Here is a 12980-nt window from a genome sequence, read left to right as displayed (position 1 = left end):
TGGGTTTGTCATATATTGCTTTGATTGTATTGAGGAATGTTCCTTCCATACCCAGTTAGCTTAGAGTTTTCATCATGAACGGGTGTTGTATTTTATCAAATGCTTTCTCTGTGTCTATTCAGATAATTATATGGTTTTTCTTCTGCAGTCTGTTAATGTGGTGCATCACATTGATTGTTTTGCGCACATTAAATCATCCCTGCATACGAGGGATAAATCCCACTTGGTCTGGGTGGATGATCTTTCTGATGTGTTGTTGCATTCTATTGGCCAGAATTTTATTGAGGATTTTTGCGTCTATGTTCATCAGGGATATTGGTCTGTAATTCTTTTCAATGCGGCATCTTTCTCTGGCTTAGGAATTAAGGTGACGCTGGCTTCATAGAAAGAATTTGGGAGGATTCCCTCTTTTTCGATTGTTCTGAATAGTTTGAGAAGAATTGGAGTCAGTTCTTCTTTAAATGTCTGGTAGAACTCAGCAGTGAATCCATCTGGACCTGGGCTTTTCTTTGTTGGGAGGGCTTTTATTACTGTTTCAATTTCTGTCTCAGTTATACGTCTGTTTAGGTTTTTGATGTCTTCCTGGTTCAATTTAGGTAGGTTGCAAGAGTCCAGGAATCTATCCAATTCTGACAGGTTTCCCTGTTTGCTGGCATACAGGTCCTTGTAGTAATTTCTGATGATTCTTTTTATTTTTGTGGTGTCTGTTGTTACGTTTCCTTTTTCATCTCTGATTTTATTGATTTGGGTCTTTTCTTTCTTTAGTTAGTTGGGCCAATGGGGTGTCATTTTTTTTTTTTATTTTTTCAAAAAACCAGCTCCTCATTTGGCTGATTTTTTGTAATTTTTTTTTATTCAATCCTGTTGATTTCTTCTCTGATTTTAATTATTTCTCTTCTCCTACTAGATTTGGGTCTGGTTTGCTGTAGGTTTTCTAGATCCTTGAGATGAATTGAAAGCTCATCTATTTGGTGCCTTTCCAATTTCTTGATGTAGGCACCTATTGATATAAACTTTCCTCTTAACACTGCTTTTGCTGCGTCCCATAAGTTTTGGTATGTTGTGCTGTTATCCTCATTTACTTCCAGAAAATTTTTGATTTCTCTTTTAATTTCTTCTATGACCCATTGTTCATTCAGGAGCATGTTGTTCAATCTCCATGTGTTTGCGTATGCTCTAGGGATTCCTGAGTTGCTAATTTCCAACTTCATTCCTTTATGGTCTGAGAAGCTGCATGGTATGATTCTAATTCTTTTGAATTTGCTGAGACTTGGTTTATGGCCTAGTATGTGGTCAATCCTAGAGAAGGTTCCATGTACTGCTGAGAAGAATGTAAAATCTTTAGCTGTAGGATTGAAAGTTCTGTATATATCTGTTAGATCCATTTGGGCTATAGTGTCGTTTAAATCTACTGTCTCCTTGTTGGTGTTCTTCCTGTTGATCTGTCTATTTCTGAGAGTGGAGTATTGAAGTCCCCCAGTAGTATTGTATTGGGGTCTAAGTCTCCATTTAAGTCCCTTAACAGATCTTTTAAATAAACCGGTGCCCTGTAATTAGGTGCATATACATTGATAATCGTTATATCTTCCTGTTGAATTGATCCCTTGATCATTATATAGTGCCCCTCTTTGTCTCTCTTAACAGTTTTTGTGTTAAAGTTTATGTTGTCTGATATTAAGATGGCTACGCCCACTTTTTTTTCATTTCTGTTGCCATGGTATATCTTTTTCCAGCCTTTCACTTTCAGTCTGTATGCATCTTTGCTGGAAAGATGTGTTTCCTGTAAGCAGCAAATAGATGGGTTTTGTTCCTTAACCCAGTCAGCCAAGCTGTATGTTTTAACTGGACAGTTGAGGCCATTAATGTTCAATGTGACTATTGATAAGTAGTAACTTTGCCCTGCCATTTGCCAAAGATATTTTCTAATATATGTTTTGAACTTCCTATGATCTTTTGCTGTGAGGTTTCCTTCCTTTACCTTCTTTCATATTGATGACCGTGTTTCTGTGTTTCTGTGTGTAACACATCTTTAAGCATCTTTTGCAGGGCTGGACGAGTGGTGACAAATTCTTTCAATTTGTTTGCTATGAAAAGTCTTTATTTCACCTTCATTCACAAATGATAGCTTTGCAGGATATAATATTCTCGGCTGGCAGTTGTTCTCTCTTAGTACCTGGGCTATATCTCGTCATTCCCTCCTAGCTTGTAGGGTTTCTGATGAGAAGTCTGCTGTGAGTCTGATTAAAAATCCTCTGAGAGTAATCTGACGTTTCTCTCGTGCACATTTTAGGATCTTTTCTTTATGTTTCACTGTGGAGAGTTTAATTACAACATGACGTGGTGAGGATCTCTTTTGGTCATGTTTATTAGGGGTTCTGTGAGCTTCCTGTACTAGGATGTCTCTGTCCTTCTCCAAACCTGGGAAATTTTCTGCTAGTATCTCACTAAAAATGCCTTCTAATCCTTTCTCCCTCTCCATGCCTTCAGGAACTCCTAGAACCCGAATGTTGGGTTTTTAAATAGTATCCTGAAGATTGCTGACAATATTTTTTAGATTTCTAATTTCCTCTTCTTTTCTTTGGTTTGACTGTATCCTTTCCTGTTCTCTGTCTTCTAAGTCCAATATTCACTCTTCTGCTTCACCCATTCTGTTTTTAAGGCTCTCTAATGTGTTTGTCATTTGATCAATTGAATTCTTCATTTCATTATGATTTCTCATCACTATCACAGTTTCATGTTCTACTAGTTGTTTCATTTCATTTTGATTACTCCTTAATATTTCATTTTCACGAGAGAGATTTTCTATCTTGTCCATTAAGGATTTCTGCAGTTTAAGAATTTGTTTTTGAGAACTTCTTAATGTTCTTATCAATTTTTTGAGATCTGTTTCTTGCATTTCTTCTATCTCATCATCTTCATAATCTTGAATTGGGGTGTCTATTTCATTTGGGGCATCATAGTGTCTTCCTTGTTCTTGTTACCTTGGTTTCTGCATTTGTTGTTTGGCATATTGGAGATATTCTTTGGTTTCTTCTCGTTACACTGTCACTCTAGATTAAGTGGACTATCTGTTTTTGATGGATCCTTAGAGGCTGTGATGCGTGTGGCCAGAGAGCTCTGTTTGGTTCTTCAGGGTTAAGGGTGTGCCAATGGTGACTCACCCAGATTGTTCTCCCGCTTGCTCACTCTCTCTCTCTGTCTCTCTCTTTTTTTTTTTTTTTTTTTCTGACTCAGTTTGTGTACTCGGTGAGTTCTCTTGCCCTCCCTGAAATTTTCAGTCTCAGTTTGTTAGCTCCTCACTTTCACTAACTAAGTCTTAACCTCCTGTTATTTCTCCCCACCAGTGTCAGGTTTTTCTGCTTGGCTAATGGCTGGCGCCTCTTTACATACGTAAAATGGCGCCTGCTCTTTGTCTTGCTCAGTTTTGTAAGGTGAGTAGAGAGAGAGGCTAATGTCCGTGCCGGTTCCCCTTATTTGTTCATTTTTTCTCTCCTCCAGTCCGCCTGGTGAACTTTCCCAAGTGGGGCTTTCGTTCCCTCTAGGCTCTTTCTGCCTTTCCCTGCCAATGTCTTGGGTTACCGAGGTTTTTATCTCACCTCCCCTTCCAGCGCCTGAGCGCAGACTCTGCAGTGCGGCTTCTGCGGGGATTAGTTTTTTCAAAACTCCACACATGAGTAAGATCATATAATATTTGTTTTCCTATGCTTGACTCCTTTAACATGAAAACCCACAGTTACATCCGTGTTTGTTGAAAATTCCAAATTTCATCCTTTTTGTGTTCCATTATGTATATGTGCTACATTTTCTTCATCTATTCATTGTTGGGTGGACACTGGTTGTTTCCATTTCTTCGTTATTATGGATAGTCCTGCAGTAACACTGGGAATGCAGGTGTCTCTTCAACAGGCATTCACAATATCAGCCTTTCTAATATCTACATTTTTCTGACATATCATCTCCTTGTATTTTATTTAACCTTCTAGACTCATACTAGATGTTGTTTCTCTGTGAAATCTTCATTGAAACACTTTAGTAACATAGATCATCTAGGCTTCCTTACCTCTTAATTATGTTTGGAAGGTCTTTTCTTTAGTAGTCCATTGTTCTCTGCTTTGTTACACACTTTTTCATTCACAAAGATCCTATGATTCTTGAAAGTACAGACTGTGGCTTGTCTATCTCCATCATCTACATCTTGAAGAATGAGAAAAAATGTATCTGGTGATAATATCCATTGACTGTTGAATGAAAATATTTTCTCTACTTACCGGAGGCCCAGGGATTAAATAAATATTTGCCAAAAGCAGCTCAAACTTGTTTTCATAAGGATTTCTTATACAACACCCAATGTATTTTCTTTTTCTGTTTAGGTAACCCTCAGAAATATTAACCTCTGAAGTCATGGCTCTCTCAGCCAGCAAAACAGGACCTTGTTGATATCTGAAGCCTCTGTCAAAAAGGCAATTTCTCATTTCCTTTCCAGTTACAATTATTGATGACAATTATGAATATGCAGCTGGCCCAGCCTTTCTGTCAGGGAAACAGATGGCCTTTTTCTCCCTTTCAGGGAAATTTTACCTCCTCTGAAGTAAGTTTGGATATAAATGTTGTCAGTTTCATGATCTGAAATAAAGGATGCATTTTGCCTAGCTTAAGCAGGGCTGATAGAAAGACTAGGTTTTATAGTTTTGTAAAATTCATGACTATAGTGGCTGATAAAAATGATATCTGCTCTATTTAAGTATTATTTACCCACTATGCACAGAGTGTACTCTTTGTGGGTAGCTACAATTAATCCAACACTTGGGCTATTAAAGACAGATTTATGCGCAACAATGTAATTTTTTAAAATTTCCATCTTAACTGAAATCTAGAAGCTCCATAAAAGCATCAGAGTTCGGGGCTAACAGTTTTTGACAGGTGCTGAGTTAGTGTTTGCATCAGAATAACATTTCCTAGATGACAGTATGTCAAAATGTCAGAGAAGTTGAGGGGGGAAATTAAGTGAAATCTAGATGAGAAACAATAAATTTGGATTTACCTTCTGCACCAGCAAAGTTAGATGTTTTTAAAATGAGTGCAAAAATATATGCATTATGTCTCAGTTTGTGATAATTTGGAGGTATAACTAATAAATATGTTTAATGTTCAGTAGTGAGTTTTAATTATTTCCATACTTTTTTCTCCCATACTGTCATGTAAAAAATAATAAAATATCCTTTGTTGTAATATAAGCTAGCTAGTACTATGTGAAACATTTGTTTCATAGCATAACAATAAGTATTAGAGAATATTTGTGTCAAGTCCCAACAACCCTGATTTCTGTGTAGCATGTGTTCATCATAGCTCTTAAGAATAATATTAGTAATCATAACAGTTTATTAAGCTTGTTGCAATTTTTTTGCCTTTCATATACATGACCTGTGTGATTTTTAAACAATTCTGTGAGGTAGTAATGTACCCATTTCACAGAAAAATGGAGGCTCAGCCAGAAGTGATTTTTTTCATAGGTCACGTCATTAATGAAGGTCAGAGCTAGGGCTAAAACCCTGAACTCCTGTCTCCCAGAAACAATCTCTTGGTTCTACAATACACAGATCCCTGTTAATATATTTAGACATAATTATAGATGAGATGTTACAGATGCTTCACATAGAATCTGATCAGTGTTCATTTCGAGGAAAGTGAACTAATATATCATTAATTTTAATTGCATTCTCCATTTGCAAAACTAGCCACAAAAAGAAATTAAAAGATTGAATTCAAAATCGATTTTCTTGTCTTGGTAGCAAACTGGAGATTAGAGAAGTTTGTAGAAGGACTTCCTCCAGAGACTGCTTTGACTTCCAGTAGACAATTTCAGTCCTCAGGGTAAAGTTCCTCCTATTAAGTTTGAATTCAAGCCTGTATGTGGATACTTCTACACTTTGCAAAGCAGAATGTGAGGGCAAATAAATGATAGACAGCATGGATAGGTTATTTTCAGGCACTAGCATGTTTCAGGCACCATGCTAGAGACACTTGTTTTATATGTACTTGTTCAATTCATGTTGATAATAATCCTTCATACATTTATAGATGTGAAAATAGGCTCAATGGACTTAAGTAACACGTCCAAATTCATATAGGTGTTACATTAACAAGTTAGGATTTGAAGCCAGGACTGTCTTAGTTCAAAGTTCCTTGTGCTCTCTGATATAGCTTTTCCTCATCCTATGCTGGAGCTTCAGAAGAATGGAGACTAGGCTGTGGGGGTGCTTTTGAAGGAGGGAAGGAAGGTGAATTACTTGGTAGAGAAGAGCCTTATAGGAAAAAAGGAGATGTTATGGCATAGAGGAATTATATTAAAATGAAAATCAAGAAGATATGGCTTACAGTCCAGGTTCTGGTTTTAGCCAATGGGATTTTGGAGATGCCACACAGCTATTCTGTCATTTATTTTCCTTTTGGTAAAAAAGTGGACTTTGGAATTGATTGGTTATTTTCTAAACAAGTCGCCTGAATTGCAGATACTCAAAGACTGGCATGATTTCTAGGAATGCAACAAAACAGAATGTGGAGCTCACCCATGTATAAAAAAGCATGCTTAACTCTGGCCTCAGAATCAGCCCTTAAGGCATTCAGATCTGGCTAAAACGCCCAAGAGAGTATTTCAGGCATAGATAGCCAAGAGACTCTGGCAAAAAAAAAAAAAAAATGACCTAAATGAAAGATCTCTGTGAGTGAGATCCCAGCAGAAAAAACAGGCCATCAAAGAGGGAGGTACCTTTCTCTGAAGGGAGAAGAGAACTTCCACTTTGACTATGACCCTGACAGAATAAGATCGAAGTTGGCGAACCCAAAAGGCTTCCATAGCCTTGGCAACTCATGACTAGAGCCTCATGTGATTACTGACATAATAAATAAGAGTGTCACTTGTTAAATCAACAACAGGAATCACTGTGCACTTACTCCCCATGTAGGATTTCTGTCCTTAATGTGTTGTCCAATGTGAAGTAATGCTATAACTAGCACTGAAACAGTATTTTACACTTTGTGTTTCTGTGTGGGTGCAAACTGATGAAATCTTTACTTAATATATACTAAATTGATCTTCTGTATATAAAGATAATTGAAAATGAATCTTGATGAAGAATGGGATGGGAGAAGAAGTGGGGGATGGGATGGTTGCAGGTGGGCAGGAGGTTATGGGGAGAAAAGGCCGCTATAATCCAAAAGTTGTACTTTGGAAATTTATATTTATTAAATAAAAGTTAAGAAAAAAGAAAAGCATGCTTAGATACATAAAATAGACAATTTACAGTAATTTACAACATAGTCACAGGTCATTTACTATTTTCTATAAATTTATTGTGCACACAGTACATTATTACAGGGTTATGTAGGAATAACAGTCCATACCCTTCATAGGGACTATTATAAGGGATAAACAGACATTCAAAAAATGATCACAGTAATATTATAGTGTCTCAGAAAACTTTCCAGGAAATGGGATTAAAAAATAAGTTTGTTTTGGTGCAAAGAAGTTTGAAATTCACGTAGTTTTTTTGTAATAGGTACTTTCCATGAAATTTTTGAAGATCCTTCTTATATCCGTAACTGCAAGTCGTGAAAAGTCTTAGTATTGAAAGTTCAGAATGGTCTGAGAAAACACAATTGACGATCTTGCTTTGATTACTGTGGACATGGATGGTTTCTCTGAAATAGTAACATTTATCTGAGATCTTCAGACTTGATCATAAAGTAGCCAGGAAGAGAAGGAGAGTATTCCAGGCAGGTCAGTAGGTGGAAAAGAGAAACATTCTGTAAGAGACCTACTTGATGTGTGTACCAGATTGGCTGGGTTCCCCTAGTCTCGAAGGCAATTATGATAGACTCAAGCCAACTCCCATCACTACTGCTCTTCAATCTGTCCAGAGTAAGGTCATGCTGTAGTCAAGGCTCCATCATGTTCAGTACAAGAAGTTTGATAAGGAAGGGTTTAAAATGTCCAAGAAAAAATGGAGCACGGAAACAGATGGGATCATTTTCAAATAATCATGGAAAATTAGCAAAACTTTTCTCTACAAACATAACAATTAAACAGCAAAAATAAAGTACTATTTTATTTTAATCATGAGCAGAGATGCAAAGTTATAAAATATTAGCAAACCAAATCTTATAGTAAAAGGATAATAATATGAAGAACAAGGAGAACTCATTTCTCATATCCAACACATATTAGCAGTAGGTAGTTAAGAATCGATCAAATGGGAAAAGCCACGAAATCAGTGATGTCTGAAGTCCTTCTCAAGCCCAAGGCAAGACTGAGAGGTGAGAGGCTGTGTTTAAAGCTGTGCCTGTCTATAAGGTTGCATTGAGGGAGAGTTTCAATTTCACCTGACACAGCAAACTGAGGAAAGTTGCATGATTAGCTTTTGAGAGCACTGGCTGCAGGATGAAAGGAACTTCATTACCTGATTTCCCACTGAAGACCCAGGGGCTGAGGGAAAATTACACATGCTAACAGGTGGGGAGGCATTTCCTGTATCTAGAGAGGGAGAGAAGAATCCTCTGGTGAGCAGTCTTGAGAATGACAGAACAGGGCAGCTTGTGCCACCAGTCACATCTAGAGGTCTCTGGTATTGGGTTGTAATTGCGCAGGGAGTTTATGATTGTGCTCTTTTCTCTGTTTCTCTCTTTGGTCAGACTTTGGAAGGCATAAGAAGAGCAAACAACAAGTGTAGAAGGAGACATAGGAGAGAGAAAGGAGGAAACAATGGCAAGCTACCCGTCTTCCTTTCCAAATATAGACTTTCAAGGTTCTTTGTCCCAACTGACTAGGTTGAGGTCCTTTTTTGAATGAGTGTAACAAAAATTGAACAACATATTAGAGTAGAGTTATGTAATTTTTAGATTGACCTGCACTCTTTAATTCCAAATCACAAGAAGTTACAAGAAGAAATTTTATTGTTCTTGTGCTGATCTTTGTATTATCTTTTTTCAACTTTTATTTAATAAATATAAATTTCCAAAGTATGACTTTTGAATTATAGCGGCTTTTCCCCCCATAACCACCCCCCACCCACAACCATCCCATCTGCCACTCCCTCTCACATCCAATTCTTCATCAAGATTCATTTTCAATTATCTTTATATACAGAAGATCAACTTAGTTTATACTAAGTAAAGATTTCAACTGACTGCACCCACATACACAAAGTATAAAGTACTGTTTGAGTACTAGTAATACTGTTAATTCACATAGTACAACACATTGAAGACAGAGATCCTACACAGATCAACACAGTGACTCCTGTTGTTGATTTAACAATTGACACTCTGATCTTATATTTGTAATATTAAATATAATTAATTTCTATTGCTTGATTTATTAGCTTTAAAAGTGTTTTTGATTCCCACTTATTACAATAGATGAGGCAACAATAACAATAATACAATGCAATCCATTGTTGTATGGTCTGATGCTGCAATAATGAGCTAATCAATAAGTAAAGCAATCTCATAATGCCATAGGATTTTGTATGCATCACACTGGAATATATAAAAATATTTGTTGTTGCCATAAATTTGGAACAAGAGGAGATCATATCTTTTTCACAGAAATGTACATTCATATAACTTTGCATGAATATTTAAATCTTTTTGTGGGGACATAAAGCAGCATAAAATAATAATAAAAACAGCAATAGCAACTTATTTTCTAAATTGCAAATGCACTTACTGGATGACACAGAAACTAAAATTCAATTATTCCTTAGAAGAACCCTTGCGTAGGTATAACAAGTAAGGTTTACAAAGTTTTCATCTAAACATACTTTGCAAAAGCATAAAGTAGAAATAATTAAAATGTCGATGGTAAAGGGAGATAAAAAAGTGTTGTAGCTCATATACATTACTTCAATACTAAAGACAAATGAAATAAAAATATGTGGAAAAACAAGGCCAAACATCTTCATGTTGAGTAAAAATTGTGTGTGTGTGTATGCGTGTGAATTTGCATCAAGTGTGAGCCCTCATGTAAACTTTTTTTAAAAAATTATTTATTTATTTTAAAAAAGTCAGAGTTACACAGAAAGAAGGAGAGGCAGGAGAGAGAGAGAGAGAGAGAGAGAGAGAGAGAGAGAGAGAGAGAATTCTTCCATCCACTGGTTAACTGCCCAGCTGGCTGCAATGGCTAGAGCTGCACCCATCCGAAGCCAGGAGCCAGGAGCTTCTTCTGGGTCTCCCACAAGGGTGCAAGGACTCAAGGACTTGGGCCATCTTCCACTGCTTTCCCAGGCCATAGCAGAGAGCTGGATTGGAAATGGAGCAGCTGGGACTTGAACTGGTGCCTATATGGGATGCTGGCACGGCAGGCAGAGGTTTTACCCGCTATGCCACAGTGCTGGTCCCTCGTTTCAACTTTTTAAAACTTGCCAAAATAAACCACATGTTAGTCATGGTAATATGGCACAGAAAAGCAAGAAAGTGATAGACCAGAGTTGAGGATAGTGCTGACATTGAGGGGAGGGAGCTACTGAAGTAGATAAGGGTTTTTGGAAGGCATGGAAAATTCTGTTTTTTTTGAAAAAAGTTGGTGTTGGGTCACATATTAGATCTATTTTAGGTTTTTGAAGAACCTTCATATTGTTTTCTATAATAACTATACTAATTCGCATTTTCAAAAATAGTATATTATGATTCCCTTTTCTCCACAACTTTGCCAGGACTTGCTAACTTTTGTCTTTTTGGATGATAGCCATTTGAACAGGAGTGAGATAGATCACTATTATCTTTATTTAAAATTTCCTGAGAGTTAGCATTGCTGAGTGTTTTTTGAGTAAATCTGCAGTTGGAAGATCAAGCTCTCTGTCATTCTGCTTTTCAAATAAATATATTAATAAATATTTTGAAAAAGATGGTTCTGTTTTTTTAAAAGCTTTATTTTTTTATTTTATAAACAAAGTTACAGAAAGAGAACAAGAAGGAAAGAGAGAGAGAGAGAGAGAGAGAGAGAGAGAGAGTCTGGAGCTGGGCAGATCCAAAGCCAGGAGCCAGGCGATTCTTCCAGGTCTCCCACATAGCTACAGGGGCCCAAGCACTTGAGCCATCCTCTGCTGCTTTCTCAGGCACATTAGCAGGGAGCTGGATCAGAAGTGGATCAGCTGGGACTTGAACCAGAGTGCATATGGGATGCCTATCCTGGTACTGCAGGTGGTGGCTTTACCTACTATGCCACAGTGCCCACCCCAAAGATACATGTTTTTCAGAAACATGTGAGAAGTTATAGGAACATAAATTTTGATAAAATTCATAAGACATCATATAATATATATTTTTTAAAATGATATTGCTACTGTACCTGTAGCATAATGGGGAAAAATATCTAAACTTATGATGTGATCTAAGATTAGTCTCAAAAGATTAAAAGACTAGCACAAAGTACCCTTACACAGAGAATAGGGAACTCACCGTGTTATGAAAAAAATTGAGGTACACAGAAGCCTGACTGGGCACTGGACACAAGCTCAGAAGGCAGGGATCCTTTTGACAAAGTAGAAACCACTGACACATCCTCTGACACAGTGCTGGGGATTGGTTCTAGGTTCCCTGAGAGGAAGTTGATGAAAAACAAAAAGTGCTTGCCTAAGGGCATCCACCCAAAGAGATACACTCTCCCCACAACAAGCCATGGCCACAAGCCATGAGAGGCTCGACATGGGGATTCTTTCCCTGTTGAACAGCCATGAGACAGTGGAGGAAGCACACAGAAGCCACAGATGGGAGTGGTGATGACCCAGGCAGCAGCCGAATTATATCAAGGGCACTTTTGAGGTCAAAGATTGGGTCTTACTCTTTGGGATCAAAAGCCTCTAGGGATTATACAGGAAATTCAGAGGAAATTGAAATCCTCCCATGATGCGTTCAGCTGCCAGAGGTCCCCAAGGTTACTACTCACACTCTGAACTGTCCCCAAGTGATTGCATTCAGTTCCTTTCTAGTCTACAAATGTTTTAATTCCTTTAAAATAATAGACAAGTACTGGAAAATGTTTGCAAGGGATTTAAAAATATGAATTTTAGAAGTATGATCAGATATCACAAGTACTATAAAGGTAAACATAATTCAGTTCATTTGGAGTAAGATTACCATATTTAACAAATAAAAATACAGCATGCCTGGTTCAATTTATATATTCCAAATAGAAATCTGACATGGATCCTATAGTCACTGGAGATGACTCAGTAAACAATTTTTTTAGGTCCACCTCCAGAAATCAGGACTGACCTAGTTCACACTTAGACTGAGAAAAAAGCATTGAAACATTGTTGATCTTAAATGTAGATTTAATTGAGGATCCTATTGTATGTTACCTGAAAACTCTAATCTGGAGGACACTAAAAACACTATATGCATAATGCTGAAGATTATATATATATTTATTTTTAAAGAATTATTTATGGAGCCAGCACTGTGGAGGAATGGGTGGAGCTGCCACCTACGGTGCCGGCATCCCATTTGGGTACCAGTTCGAATCCCTGCTGCTCCACTTCTAAACCAGCTCTCAGCTATGACCTGGGAAAGCAGTGGAATATGGCCCAAGTCCTTGGGCCCCTGTGCCCACGTGGGAAGACCTGGAAGAAGCTCCTGGCTTCAGATCGGCACAGCTCTGGCCATTGCGGCCATTTGGGGAGTGAACCAGCAGGTGGAAGATCTCTTTTTCTCTCTGCTTTTCTCTGTATAAGTCGGACTTTCAAATAAATAAAAATCTTTTTAAAAAAGAATTATTTATTTATTTATTTATTTGAGAGAGAGAGAGAGAGAGAGAGACAGAGACACAGAAGTCTTCCATTTGCTGGTTCAATTCCCAAATGGCTGTAATGTCCAGAGCTGGACTTATCCAAATCCAGGAGCCAGGAGCAGCTTCTGGATCTTCCACATGGGTCAGGGGGTCCAAACACTTGGGTCATCTTCCACTGCTTTCCTGGGTGCATCAG

The 12980-nt window shown here is 37.6% G+C and overlaps 1 protein-coding gene across 23 annotated transcripts in view; it reads left to right on the top strand.

Annotated features, from left to right (window-relative positions):
* Positions 1 to 12980, top strand: part of LOC100347668 (glutaredoxin-1-like) — an 87806-nt gene that overhangs the window by 49337 nt on the left and 25489 nt on the right. For 11 of the 23 annotated variants that reach the window (XM_070078264.1, XM_070078265.1, XM_070078263.1 and 8 more), the window contains one exon: positions 4371 to 4588. The exons of 11 other annotated variants lie outside the window; for them this stretch is intronic. In XM_070078264.1, the coding sequence (XP_069934365.1) occupies positions 4496 to 4588 (93 nt within the window). In that variant the 5' untranslated portion in view covers positions 4371 to 4495. The remainder of the gene's footprint in view (positions 1 to 4370; positions 4589 to 12980) is intronic. One more of the 23 variants, XM_070078266.1, reaches the window with a different exon arrangement.

The sequence above is a fragment of the Oryctolagus cuniculus genome, chromosome 7 (assembly GCF_964237555.1).
Source record: "Oryctolagus cuniculus chromosome 7, mOryCun1.1, whole genome shotgun sequence".
In the NCBI taxonomy this organism is placed as follows: Eukaryota; Metazoa; Chordata; class Mammalia; order Lagomorpha; family Leporidae; genus Oryctolagus; species Oryctolagus cuniculus.
The sequence above is the reverse complement of the archived record's forward strand: the minus strand, read 5'-3'. Positions and strand labels throughout refer to the sequence as shown.